Consider the following 15,155-nt stretch of genomic DNA (forward strand, 5'->3'; position numbering starts at 1 on the left):
TGTCTGGGTAGCTTTTTAATGATTTCCTTCTAACTTTGGAAAATAGTTGCAATAAAGTCTTTAAGAGATTTATTTTCACAAAAATTGTCAAGGGGGACAACTTTTTCTGGAGGGGAACTTCATAATAAGTCAATGTTTGTGGCTTGTCACCTGGAAAGTGCCTCAATTTTTAATGATTTCCTTCAAACCTTGGCAAATAGTTAGTAGCAAAAAATCTTCAATGGGATTAATTTACACAGAAATTGGTCAAATTTGACCACTTTTTTGGGTGGGGGACTTAATAAACAATCATTGGTTTAGTTTTGTGGCCCGATTTGACAGATTCCTTCAACTTTAGAGAACTGTTAGAAGCCTTAAAATCTTAGATGGGATAGATTTTCAGAGAAATTGATGAAGGGGAACACTTTTTATTTGTGTATATGGAATGAAGTTTTTCAAAAGAATGCAAATGTGTGCACAGGGGTAATGTGAGTGTGCTCACTAAGGTTTTAATTCATTATGTTATCAAGACCTCTAAAAGTGACATTTATATTATTTTTATCTGCAGTGTAAGTGAAAATTGATTTGAACAACAAATCAAGAGGCTGTCCATGTAAAAATCAAGTAGATCCTATGATATGAGTGGCACAGGGTAAATTTCATCCCTTTAAATTATTCTTTCCAATTAAATGTATATACTATGGTCAAAAAGCAAAAAGTTCATTTTGAATCGACAATTGATGGCTTAGAAAATGATTATAAAAGTCCCTAACAAAGCAGTCGAATTTTGTCGAAGTAAAAGAGTTATCTCCCTTTTTTTCCCAAAGAATTTCAGTGCTTTATATGTAGTCTATTTCTCTTTTATTATTGTAATTAATCCAAAACCAACATTCAACTTAGAGAAAAGGCATTTGTGATATGAAATGAGTGAAAAATTTTGAAAACAAAATTTGTCATGTGCCACCCACAGCCTGGTTTTTGCCTGGACACCCTCTTAATGCTATTGGCAAAAAAGCTTTATGAAAGTGACTTTCACTTTACTTCCTCAAAAACCGGAATATTATTTTTGGGGTTAAGCTTGATCTTTGAATTGAAACCTTATTGACAATGACACTTCCATTGCACAGCATATTAAAATCCTTGCAACTTTGAAGCAGACTGGCATCACTCATCATAGATTCGTCAAATGTTATTAACATGCCTCTCTTCAACGAAATCAAGTTTTGCAACTAGTACCAAAGAAAATTCTGTATTAAAATCAACTATTTGTTACCTTGATTGTCTACAAACACTCTGTATAAATATGACCTTGTTTGTTCAAATCATTTAGTAAGTGAAAGTTGATGTTCTGAATGTTTTTCTATTGATTTTGAGTGGGATTTGTGGCTTTTGTGTAATTTAAAATTCATTGATCACAAAACCTCTGTCTTTTCATTACAATCTGGAAGATAATTTAGTAAAGTAACAGTGTTGTTGTGGTGGAAATAAATTTTTAAATGCATATCAATTAACGGTATTGCAATAAATTACAGTCATGCATATATCTGATTAGATTTCAATATTACATGAATGTTAGGCATGGCATGTGGAATGCTGGTTTTTCTATCTTACATAAAAACCAATTATTTGGATTAATAAAGAGAGATGCAATAGAGCTATGTCAGAAGGATGCAGTTTTTGGTAAATGAAGCTGAGACTTAAGAAATAACAAGTTTAAGAATTGTGTATAAAAAGAAGTTTCCAACCTTTTTGTGATAAGTATGTGTATTGACAGAAAAAAAAGGAAAATGATCCTGGATAAAAGGTGACAGAATAAGTTCAATTTTACCATGTTAAAAACTAATTCGTACATGTAGCATGCATGAGCATGTTGACCTTTTGGTTGTCAGATTAAGACAATATCGACCTTTAGTATTTTTTATCACATCTCAAAAGGTTCAACTTTTCCATACCAGAACAAGTTTCACCTTACCAGCAGCATATCACATAGATTCCTAAAAAACATGATTTCACAGAACATGACTTTATTTTACATAGGTCTTCAAAGACATTTCTTATTACTTAAAGAAAATGATTCAGAGGCTTTGAAGATGCCTCATAAGAGTTTGCAACCTAAGGTCACAATATCAGCTGCAGGAAATGATGATGGCATTCTCCCTGACTCTATGTAGATGGTTAACCTTTCCATGTCAGAACCAAAATCACCATTATAATGTCAAAATGAGTTGACTTCAAGATTTCAGAACAAGTTGACTTTTACCATGCCAGAACAAGATTACCTTTACCATGGCAGTACAAGTTGACTTTTACTCTGCCAGGATAAGTTGACCTTTACTGATCCAGAACAAATTGACCATTACAATGTTAGAATACATTTACCTTAAATATACAGTGACATAACAGAACAGAAAAAAAAGATGCAAATAATGACTGCAAACATAGGCTCACCATGACCCTCCAGTTCTTGTGTAATTATATACTTAAATAGTTACAGAATTTTGTAATAACTAATCTTAAATAGCATTTATAGAACTAACTTCTATTTATTACTGTCAAAACAAGTTGAAAAATTCAACAATGCACAATGTAAGCTATTGTGATTGCAAACTGTATTAAAAGACCTGCCACATTTCAATTCCTGCATTGACAGAACAAGTGCTGGACAAGAAATTTGATCACAAGCAACTTACTATCTAGGGAAACTTTGATCACAATCATTCACAGACCTTTATTACTCTTTGATTGAATAAACTGAAACTTGAGAGTCCCAGCATCATAAACTCATTCTTGAGCATACATTGTCTTGATAGATGAAGGTTCAAGCATACTAAGGAAGGTCAAAATGAGATGAAGAATGTTTTTTTTTTATTGACCTCAACCCATATCAAGCTGGATACTAAGTATGCATTTGCAGAACATGGTTTAATTGGATGCAGTGGCTGAATAAGGTTAACCTCATGCATGCATAACATACTGAAATTGTACATGTACTTACAGATATCAAAATGACTATAAGCAAGCAGTGAGCAAATAAAATCACACTAAGTATGGATAATAAGTCAGCAAATCTAGATGAACCAAAGAATCAAATGCCATATCAAATTGACCTCAAAGTGTGCAAAGAGAGAGTCCTAGAGATAAGCCCAGACAGTTTTATGTGTAAAGTATAGAGTTAATGAAATTTAAGGACAAATTACAGCAACCATGCAGAAAAAAACCAAATTGTTCATGCATGTATGTGATATCATTACCCTATCACTTATATAGGTAGTGTTCTCATTATGTATACTTCAGTAAGTAAATTGGAAGTAAAATTGTGCAAAATTGAATTATTTCATCTTATTTTGACTGCCTAAATGGTTGAATCTAGCTTTTACCCTTTGGGTGATACATTTGAATTTGTCTAGGATAATACTTGTTAACTTAAAAATGTTTTGAACACATGTGGGTGTATTTATTCTAGAGGTAAAAATCTAATTTTTTGGGGTGAATTTTGAAAACTTGTTCGAATAAGACCTTTTAAATAAGATAACAAATATATCAAGAGCCAAAATAGCTATTGATATGGGTCTTGGACGCCAGTGTAATTACAGGTAAATTACTGGGTAGGGTGGGGATCACAGGACTATAAATGGAAAGAAAAATATAGGATCAATACTCCAAATCACTTGTGTAAATAAACCCTAGCTTTTGTTATCAAGGTCGTCTCAGGTAATGCAGCCAATTTATCATGGACTGCCATTGTTAATGAGTCACAGTGGGAAAAACATGTCATTTTATGGACTGTGAAACTTAGTTGAAATCATTTGTCATCTCTAACCAGAGTAACATCTCACTAACATGTCCAAAATTTTCTGGAGTATGGTGCGGTGGTCAATAACCTAGAGGAAATTGATCCAATGGTTATAGTTAAAATCGGTATTATTAACTTGGACATTGACCCCCGAAATAATAAATGAATCTTAGTCAAACAAATCGAAATGTAAGTATAAAGACTGTCATGTGCAGTTAAATAAGTGACTTGTTTTAGAAGTCAGTCCCTTTTATTTTCCACCACCTCATAATTACCACAATACCTGATTAAAGGATCTGGTAATCCTAGCACTACATATCTTTGTATTGGGTTATACAAAAAGTCTTTCTATAGTTGGTCTGGAGTAAGCTATGTGTTGATATTAGATGAGTTTACGCCTGGTGTATTTCTTGTATGTCGGCTTGTGGCAGATGTAGATTATAGAAAGATGAAAAAACCCTTTCAACAAGTAAAACAGGTATTTCTGGAATGTCGACCTATTGTAAATAACCAATAATAAGTTTAACATATGGAGACAGAATATTTACATTATGATATACTAGCTTAAGTAGAAGCACTTTAGATGGACGTTCCTGTGCGTTAAATTTTCTTTTACTATACAATCATGTCGTCTTTTCATGCTTACTGAACGTAAACGCGGGACATGTGTCCGATCAATTTCTGATATACTGAGGTTGTTATCCATATATATGTTAATACTTATAACTAGTCAATTATTGAGCCTCCAATGTCATCTTTCCCTTAAATTCCAGATTTTACTTCCTTTGATAACGTATGGTTATTAACGCAAGTCATTAAAGTGCTCTTACCTGTCTGTGTGGTTTGGTAGGGTTCCCACATGTGTGTTAAAAGGGGAAGGTTTGTAAGGTATAATCAATCACAACCCTTCCATTATATCAGTCTAAACTGCCCAATTCCATAAGCTTATTTTAATAGAATGAAATAACTATGCAGGTAAATCGATCCACTCACATCGACTTGTTTTGAAGTTTTATAGGATTTTGCAGTAACTTGGATGTTCTTTAAAACAGGATTTGTTTAATTTAAACTTGTATAGCTTCAACAGCACGAGGGTTTTGAATGAAAGTTATTCGACAATCGAGAAATTAAATTAAGTTATATTGTTCAATTGAGGGTATACCATTAGACATTCGCCAGGGAAAGTGGACATTTGATCCAAACTAACAGTCTAGACAAGGTATATAAACACAAATCAAAGACATGCTAACAACAAGCCATTAACCGTACTGCTAGCATATATAAAAAAAAAATCTTGATTTGACTTTTGATATGGTTTTAGATGAAAGTTTAGCAATATAAAGATATGATTTATCAATTATCAGTGATGAAGTCAGCTGAAGAAGTTGGTCATCAGTAGACACGTGCATTTTAATCATTATGGTGCAATTCAGTAACATACTGGTGCCTTAGTAACTTTCGTAGTCATCATATGAAATTGTGTCATAAACGTAATGGATTCATTATTCACACATTATAAGTACAAAGAGAAGCAATTCACATTCCACAATGACAGAAAAAAATAAACTTTTTCTACATAGCAATGCTTTAAATGTCGACATTCTATCACAAACAATATCAAGGAAACGCAATCAATTTGAAGCTTTATGGTTTATAATTTACCAACTAATCACCTTGTAATTTAGATAACAGTAACCCCACATGATAAACATGATAAAAGAACTCACGAACTATCTTTATAAAGGTTAAATGGCCTACCTACAGTAACTCAAAGATCTCTGAAAATACGATACTCTAGTCTGCTATCGTATCTCATTCTTCATAACAGGCCAGAAGTCTTATCTTCTGACAGCCTTATGAATGCTTGAACATTTGTTCAATAAATAAGGCATTTTAATAGCTACATTTCAGCTTCTGTGTAGACTGCTTGCGTAAATGATTGTTTATTTCATATATACGCCGCCTGATAATCTTCACTGTAACCCAGAGGCTTGTGACCTAGGTCTTTTAATTACTTACAGTCGTTACTTGTTTATTACCTATTAATTGATGTAGCACGTTTTCTACTATTTACCTTTAATTGGTAATGGAAACGAAACATGAAGCGCTGAAGTTGAACGTCAAACATCTGTAGAATTAGGTTACATCTGTTTCTCTTAAGGAAACAATAAAAAATACCAGAAGCGAATTTGAATTTAATTAGATGTGTTTTTCTGTAAAAAAAAAAAACATTCATTTTGAACATCGTGTTAAGTTCTATACGAACGAACGCTGATGTCCGAATGCCCTGACCAAATGCGTACAGATACAAAATAATCTACTTTAGAAAGAAACTCACCTTAATGTCATTGGTAGTCTTCAGTTGAGGTACTTGTTCACTTTGATTGGTATCTGGCTGACCACTCTCATCCAGTATGTTCTCTTTCGTTTCATTTGTAATGCCTGTGGGATTTGAACATTCGTCAGTATTTGGAGTTTCATTTTTGACAATAATAGGCGCTTCCAGACTACCACTTGGTTGAATTCCAAGTTGGTCGCTCTTTTTAAGTTCATCTATGATATCAACTGTAGCTTCATCTTTTAGATGTTCCGGCGAAAATTCTACAGAATTTGACTCTGTAGTAGTGTCTGTTTTTAGATTGCTATCAGATTCCACAGAATGTGTAGGCGAATTAGTTGCCACATCCTCACCAGGTCCCGTATCTGGTTCATTATTTCGATTTAGTTGAGTATAATCCTCAGGTTTTTCATTAACTTCATATGGTTTCCCTTTGTCTTGCATATCCTGGTCGGGAACTTTGTCACTGAGGTCGTTCATTCTGACCTATGGGACACAACGCTAAAACAGATGAAAATCTACTTTTTCCACTTCAGTAATACATCCACACGAAAAATACTTTTATTTCTTTCGGGCTTATACATGTAACTTAACCCCTTAACAGATGAAACAACTATTTTCTCAATTGATATACTAAATAATCGTCATCATCTTTGTCTTGCTATCAATAGAAAACAAGTCACACATGAAACATTTTATGATTACTGTTTATAGAAAACCGTCTTTAAAAGATACTCCTATTCAATATGCACAATGACCTTACTAAGTATGGCATGTTTTAGTCCATTACGGTAAGACCTTATTGTTTATAGTCCCGTGTGTTTGCTACCGATACAGGCAAATGGCATGCGTGGACTCTAATTGTAAAATATCATGACAAACTTCTATTTAACCAATCAATTCGTTAATTGTTCCACCATAACAAAGACACAATGCACATTATCAATATTGCCCTGTGCACAATTTACAGAATTGAAAATCCATTTGTAAATATATTTTGTAGAAGATTTTGATACACGTTGAGATATAAGATACTCGAGAGAAATCAAATAAAGATTACTAGGATCATGTACATCAATTCAAAATATCGCCATCTTATTGTCGCCTTCAACTCGATAGAGTTGATCGATTTTGTCTGTCTTGGACATTTTTGACAGTCCCATGAGTTCTCATTTACATAATATCAATGAACTTTGTTAAAGAAGATCAAAATCAGATATAAAAAGATCTCCCCCATTGGAACTGCATCGGAACCAGAAGTAATTTATGTTACTGAATGACAGAACCGTGTTACATGTTAATATTACGTAACAGGCCAATCATCATTGACAAGGTTGGACCTTTCCATAATCACTACCGTGGTGTGTTCAAACATATATAGCTGTTGCGATGTCAGCTTTCTAATTGTGTTGAATTAGAACGTTATGATTTCTGTACGAGGACTGGTAGTCGCTCCTGCAGCTTGATATTTAAAAAAATGTTTTTCATTTCGAAAATCTTAGCGTGATGCAGGTTTGGTTTCTGTCTATTGCTGTGACGGCTTTTTGTTCTGATATAAGATTTAATTTTCGGATTAGGACTTTGAGGCCTTTTTAATAAAGATTTCACCAGAGCCAATGCTTTAGATAGCATATGTTGTAAGCAGAGTAGGGCCCACCCATATATAATTGCAGTTGACTCCCTGTTGACTTGAACTGATATCTGGTATGCATCTCTACCTGGCTCTCACACCTTACAAATATATAAAGGTAATCAGACAAATGGAATAATCATTGTATCGCTCTCATTCATTCCTTATCACGTGTTATGTAATTTACCAGCTGAAGAGGCAATTATCATGTTGCCAAACATACAAATTGGTTTCCAAAACAAACACGAAAAAAACAGAAGTATAACGTTGTTTCCTGGCTACTGAAGCAATACAACAAAACATATTATCTTACAGATTGAAATAAGCTTTGTACTAGTGCCAGGTATTTTCCTTCTCATAGGTAAATAAATGAAGTACTTAAAAGATCCTTTGTTACGTTACTCCAGCAATGCAGCTTACCTTGTCTAGTCTATCGTCCAAGTTACCAACATTTTTGTTCAGTGTTATATTATGATATATAAGCTTCACTTTAAAATAAGAATATTTGTTTGGTCAGTCCTCAAATCATAGTCCAGAATTATATACTCTATCCATAGGATGTCTATATATGCATATATTATGTCAGTCAAGTTGTCTACTCGTTTACATATTTGAATTTTTACTTCTGTAAGTTGCAAATACTTGTGCCTTAAGTAGTTAATATTCGGTGATGTACCTACTAAAATTTCATTTTATCAAATAACTAAGTACTGGCGTAAAAGTGCATTTAACATGTAATGCAGCATATACTTACTCTTTAGCATAACACTGTTTTTTTGTAGCATTACATTTTTTGTTTCAAATAAGTGAGCGAGTATAATGAATGCTTATTTTTTTAAATTGAACAATGCTTTCTCTATTTTAACTGCATAAATTTTATAAAGAACTTGACATAACCCAATGTACTTATGTGGTTTTGGCATGCAATATCTTTAAAACATCGATTGGCACGTTAAACCTGTATACGACTTAAGCTCTTACCTCTGTGAGAAACCATCCACCCTGCAGTCAAATTCTGATGGTTGGCGTTCAATCATCGACATATATCATATATCACAGGCTTCCGTTTCATTGCATAACTTGGGGCGCTATCTCACAAACATAGTGGTAATAGGCTTAACACGCAACTGAAACGCATCATTAGCTTTTAATATTCTAACAAATTGATCAATTAAGCAAGCAATTGTTAGTTAAGTGTTTCTTTCTTTCTCCTTCCCCCTTTTCGGCGATCCCAGTTGTACACCTTTTAATCTGTATTGGCATTGTAAGGAAAAGTTTCCCGATACGAGTGAATCCTATATTTATTTCAAAAGAATAATGTAATTTTCTTAGTTTTTTAAATGCTCAGAAATTGTTAATTGAAAAAAAATTCCTAGAACATTCTTAAAACAAGTTTCCAATGGGAACTATCAGCGCTCCTAACTTTCTGTTTTTTTTTCTACATACAGTTCTGATCATGTTCCATAAATCTCATATCAGTATTAAGATCTTTCTTATCACTTTTTCATTCATGCTTCTGTCAAATTCCTTATACTGCTTCTGTTTCTTTGAAATAATGAACGTTATTTTTACAAGTACTTATGTTTTTTAGCATTTTATCGATTTACAAAGGACTCAGTGGTTTACTCAATGACAACTGACTGGCTTTCTTTCGTATAGTACCCAGCTAGTAAGCTTCCATGTCTTTGTGGATTAACTTCATCCATTTTTTTTTCGTTTGTATAGTTTTCATTTGCCAATTTATGTGATTTATATTTACCCAAAAGCAAGCCTTAGTAATATATCTACTTTTTACTTTCTTTAAGTTCAGCTCAAAAAGGAAAATAATACTTTTTCAAATGTTATATGACCACAAAATATAAATATAAGTGTTCGTGGTGTGTTTATGTGCCCCACGACGACATTTGCATTCAACGTATATTTTGACTTCGACCAATTCTGTGAGCAAATCGACAGTTGATTCCAGAAATACAAAAGATGCGTACATTACATATTCCATATTCAGATTTGGATCCCAGCTGTGGCTGTCCATATGTTCTGTTGTGTTTGAAATAGTTTGTTAATGTCTTTAATGGTGTGTCTGCGTTTTTGTTTTTGTTTGTTTTATTTATTTTGTGTGTATCTGTGTGTTTTCTTGTTGTTTTTGTTGTTTTTGTGGTTTTATGCTTTCATATTCAGCAACAATTACATGTAAGTTCAGATTCCTTTATTTCTGAGCTTCTGTTTCTTGAATAAAAAGATATCGCAATCCCTGTAGGATTAATGTAATTTCATGTCTGGTGTCCTCGGCTATGTTTAACATCTTACCTGTTACCTGTTTCTGACAAGTATTTGTTGTTTGACGCATATTACTCTTTTTCTGTAAACAGGTTTCTGTTATCCTTGAGTTTTACTGTCAGATGTTGATTCGTTGCTTTGTTGCATAGAAATGAACAGTATGTTAGGTTTGTACAATTTGCATACCAGAAGTCTGATTTACATTATTATGGAATCGATGTATATTTTATGCTCATTGCCAACTGGACAATTTCGGCCTTTATGATGACATTCCACTATTGTCCCTGAAGCAATCAATTCGGATAGAGCTAAAAATTATATAATTCGTATTATGCGCAGAAGACCGAAGGACAAGGACAAACCTTACAGTACACACGCAAGCCGTTAAGAGAGTAGGTATTGATACCACTATAAATTGGATATAATTGGACGTGAGTTGAGAATAGGCAAAGAAATGTATATGACTACAAATAAAATAGTTTTGATTTCTTAGAAAAGCGAGAAAAAATTATTCTGAAGCAAAATTTTTCGTGTAATTTGTCGATTAATAATACCCAAAGCTCAGAAATGTATTTCGATCGATACCCATATAACATCTGATTGACTGAGAAAATGGAGTTTGACAACGAGAAGAAATAAGGAGACAAATTATCGAAGGGAAAGTTTTGCCGAAGAACTAACAGAGCAACCTGATTAAAGAGGACATAGATACATTGAAGAAGTGTATGTTGTAGACTAGATAAAAAAAGGGACAGCTTGCATGATCTGGAGAGGCTAAAATGATACTGAGTATTGCCATCATGAGGCCTTGCATATGCGTAATTTACATTATCATTTATTGGGGATAGGTGGTACACAAATATCCGATCAAATATGTGGTACGAAATGAACTGGTAAATTATGTCACGTGAGTGGTTATGGGAGATTTAAAAAAAATAATTGTAAGACTTTCAAACTCCTGAAATATCAAAATATTGAAAATAAAATGATTAGATACAAAATTATTTTAAAATCTTGTTGGAAAACACTATGATTCATTGTTGTTTTATATTTTCCAAATGATGCACCATACAACCCATCTGCAGAAGTCAAACATTAATTGAATTGACTCCCTTAGCATAATATATCGGCAAACATACAGAAACACCAGTTGTTGGATGATTCTAATACGTCAAAACTCATCATATGGCCTGAACGTAAACAAAGGTAAGAAAGACAATCTACATACACAATGTAGCAAACCGAATAAAATAGATTATACACATAAAATCTGAAGGTAGAAACATAAGACGTCAGAAAAAAAACCTAAAGCACAAGTTATTATGAACTCCCACGAAAAAACGGGAGTGACATCAGGTGCCCCGGAAGGGTGAGCATGTCCTGCTCCTCCAGTGGCACCTGTCATATTTCAAATGAGTATAATCTGGCAACAATAATTAAGCTCCCCGACACAAGTCACAAAAGGGTTCGTCAAAACAATTCACACTATGGCGATATCCTTCATTTCAACAAAGTGTCGTAATGTAAACAAAGTAAATAATGTGCTAATTGTGAGAAATTATCCGCAATAGACTGATTAAATTCAGATAATAAAAAATGACCACTGAACATGGGACACTATCAAATATCGGCAAAACAACTTGATATAATAGCAATGAATTATGCGATGAAAAATAACATCGTGCCACAACAGCTGCATACTCTTTTCTCCATTCTAAGCTGGTGATCAAAAATGCATGTGATTTTTTAATCACCGGCACTGATTACCTTTCTGCGAAAGTTTTCCCGCATTTTACTTTTCCGAGTTTACTACAGATCTCATGGACCAAACAGATTCTCCTCCAATGACCTGGTGATTGACAGATTTTTAGTATAACCCATATCTAAATTGTTTGAAGATGTTTTTAAAAGGTAGTATTAGTACGTGGGCTGTTATAACCCCCACGTGCACTCCTCAATCATCAACCAAAACATGATTTTCAGGTACCCTTATACCTCCCATTTACGAATCTTTTGGTCGCCAAAAAAATAAACTGAAGAATGTTTGTATTTTTTTGGCTACTTTTTATACCTCGTTGAGGAAAAAATCCATTTTATACGTTTTTTTTATTCTTCGAACTTTTTTCTACAAAACGAAGTAAACTGACATGTATTTATAAATCACCATGTAGCCCAATGTCTCAGCTTTACGACGGCACCAAGAAAGTTGTGGTAACACTTAGGGTTTTGGGATAAAATAAAAAAAATGTACCCCTACCCCTCCGAAAAATCGCTTAAATTGACATATTTTTTCAATGCAAAAACCCTGGAGTATTTATGCTTAAGTAAAAAAGCTTATTGGTATTTTTTGTTTAGTATTATCACAATTAATACTTCTTGGGTTCTTTTGATGATTTGGGCGATTCTCGTAGTCAGAATTTGTCCCAAAAAGCGAAAAATGAGATTTTCTATTTTTCCATAAAAGTCGCATAAATTCAACTCTTCTAGTTATTGCTCAACTAAAACGTCTCAAATTTGGTATTATTTGGTAGATAATTTAATTTTCTATATAAAAAAACCATGAAAAACTAATTTTCAAGAAAGAATTTTCAAACAATGTTAAAAAAATATTACCGACCCTTAGAAAACTGGTCTCAGTATCAAACAAAATTCTCATTCACTGCAAACCGACTACGGTAGAACTCATATTTTAGGCATTCAAAAATAAGGTAATGATGTACCAAACATATCTGATCAATTAATGTGCTTAGGTTCTCTTTTTGGGGTTACAGTTACTGTAAAATCGTAAAAAAAAGGGATTTACATAATTCTTTTATATCTTTTATATTACCCGTTACTGTCATTTTTTTTTTGAGACTGTCGTAATTTAAACAGGATTTTGTGTGGTAATGTAGATTGATATAGTGCCTTAGTTTCCAAAATGAGCCAGTGCAATAAATATTTGAACTTTTCCAAGTCAAGTTAGGGGAAAGAGTAATCAAGGGAACCAAGGTTATAGCGGTAATCAAGAGAATGTAATACAGGGACAAAGACCAGACATGGAAAACAGACATGCACAACAAAGAACATAAGTAACTAAAATCGTACATACAAAGTAACAAAAGCAAATGAGCAACTCGGACTCCACTAAACACTGGGAGCATGGACCAGGTGCACCGGTAGGGTAAGCGTCCTCTGTTTTTTCTAGAAACACCCGCCGAGTTGCTCATGAAATGTCAAGTCCGGGGTAGACAAACGAGGAAAGGAAACCATGAGCCGTTGAATAAATCAGTTTTCGTCGTGCAGATGGATACACTATAACAATCCACGAGTTCATGATGACGACCATAAAACTTCTGTACTGATGACTTCAATCTTGTGCAACATAACCCAGTTCCAGAAGCCTATTTGCTAGAGTTCTAGCGCGATATAAAAAGTCTGCGTAGTTTTGACAAGCTCTGGCATAACGTATGAGTTGTGATATGAACACTCCATACGCAGGTGCTGAAGGGATGTCGTCACAGATGAAAGGAAAGTTGACAATTCTGAATGAAAAGTCATCAGGTTTGTCGTAAAGTTTGGTCAGTAGTTTTCTTCTACCATCGATTTCTAAGTGTAGGTCAAGATATGAGGCTGACTTCACAGTGTCTGTAGTATCCTTTATCTCAAGTTCCTTGGGGTAGATGCGATGTATCAAATTCCCAAACTTAGGATTGTTTAAAGATAATACGTCATCTATATAGCGGTAACTGAGATCAAAGGATCTAGCCAAACGATATTCTTTCGGATCAGATCAGCTATAAAGTCAGCCCCATAATAGTGAAGGAATATGTCATCAAGCACAATTTGTTCCCATTGGAATGCCGACCGTTTGTTGAAAAAACACGTCCACCACACTGGACAAATATGTTGTCGATTAAAAATTCCAGCATTTTTTTAAACATCTTCCTCTGTATATTTGGAAGATGATTTGGAATTATTTCTTACAAAGTATGAGGAATCTCTACCAAGAACTATATATTTGTATCTAGGTGCACCATCTTTTTGGGAAAAAACAACGATGTATAATGTTTTTAAGTCGGGATTTTAACTGAGTATTGGGAATAGAAGTATATAGAGTTTTTAATGCTATTATGTTCAGATAATAGTCTTGAATTGATGGTCTCCAAAAGATCTTTCGAATTTTTCAGGATCCACACTGAATTAATACCACTACGGGAGTAACAAGTGTTGTGGTAGGACTGCAGACCCTCTTTGACAGTTGTGAGTATGGAAGTTAAAAGTTTTGAAAGAGGTTTGGTGGTAAATTTTGCAGATCCAGCTATGAAACGTTGTTTGTATGGATTCTTGTGGAGTTTAGGAATCCAGTACATAGACGGTAAATCACAATCATCGTCCTTGGTAGAGAGACCAAAAGAGGATAGCACAGATTTATGGTTATCCACAATCTTTTCTTTGGAGAGTGTGTTAGCAGTATAGGTCTTATCACTGCTTTTATTTTCTACGTCTACCTCTGATAATAAGCATTGGATGTAAAACGTTTTTGCAGACAAAAACAATGTTGTTTTGGGCTTTGTCTACTGGTACGACAAATACTTTTCATGTATAGTGGACAATGTTTTTGCTAGATCGGGGTCTTTGAAAACTGATGTAGCCTTGGCACTCATTGACCTACTTAAAACTTTCATTCGTTTCAAAATTAAAGACCCCACGGCCTTTAACCACAGAGAATCAGTGTCTTCTTGTTCTCGTTTTATCCATTTTCTTGCATAGTCCTCGACGACATCCATAAGAACTTTAAAGTTATAATTCCAATTTATGGGGCGTGGTTCACGGTACTTGGGACCTTTAGAAAGGATAATACGCAGAGATTCGTTTTCGATGATGGTTAAATCTCCCGTAACGACGTGACCAGAAGGACCATATTTGAATGGAGAGCTTTTGCAAGAACAGTCAGGTGGTTTAGTCTTGAAAGTCCTCAATCTCAAGGTACTGCAATAGCCTTTTATGATTGAAACTTTTGGATGCAATGGGTGAAGTATAGGAATATGAAATAATTGGATTTGTCTTTGAAATATGGGGGAATTTTGTTGGTAACGTTTTTGTGATGGAGGATGTTAGCCAAATTAATTGCATCTATACATTTGTTGACAAACGGT

At 34.0% G+C, this 15,155-nt stretch overlaps 1 protein-coding gene across 12 annotated transcripts in view; it reads right to left on the reverse strand.

Moving 5' to 3' along the window:
* Positions 1 to 8,764, reverse strand: part of LOC148629313 (uncharacterized) — a 54,892-nt gene extending 46,128 nt beyond the window's left edge. For 7 of the 12 annotated variants that reach the window (XM_088548027.1, XM_088547971.1, XM_088548036.1 and 4 more), the window contains exons 1-2: positions 8,722 to 8,764; positions 6,111 to 6,611 (exon numbers count right to left, since the gene is read on the reverse strand). In XM_088548027.1, coding sequence (XP_088404153.1) covers positions 6,111 to 6,590 — 480 coding nt within the window. In that variant the 5' untranslated portion in view covers positions 6,591 to 6,611; positions 8,722 to 8,764. Of the gene's footprint in view, positions 1 to 4,055; positions 4,270 to 4,602; positions 4,723 to 6,110; positions 7,842 to 8,160 lie in introns of those variants that run through there. The other 5 variants (XM_088547980.1, XM_088547962.1, XM_088547947.1 and 2 more) reach the window with 4 other exon arrangements.
* Between the last annotated feature and the right edge of the window lie 6,391 nt (positions 8,765 to 15,155).

The sequence above is a fragment of the Perna viridis genome, chromosome 1, assembly GCF_037379345.1.
Source record: "Perna viridis isolate PV_CMFRI_1.1 ecotype Kerala chromosome 1, ASM3737934v1, whole genome shotgun sequence".
Classification (NCBI taxonomy): Eukaryota; Metazoa; Mollusca; class Bivalvia; order Mytilida; family Mytilidae; genus Perna; species Perna viridis.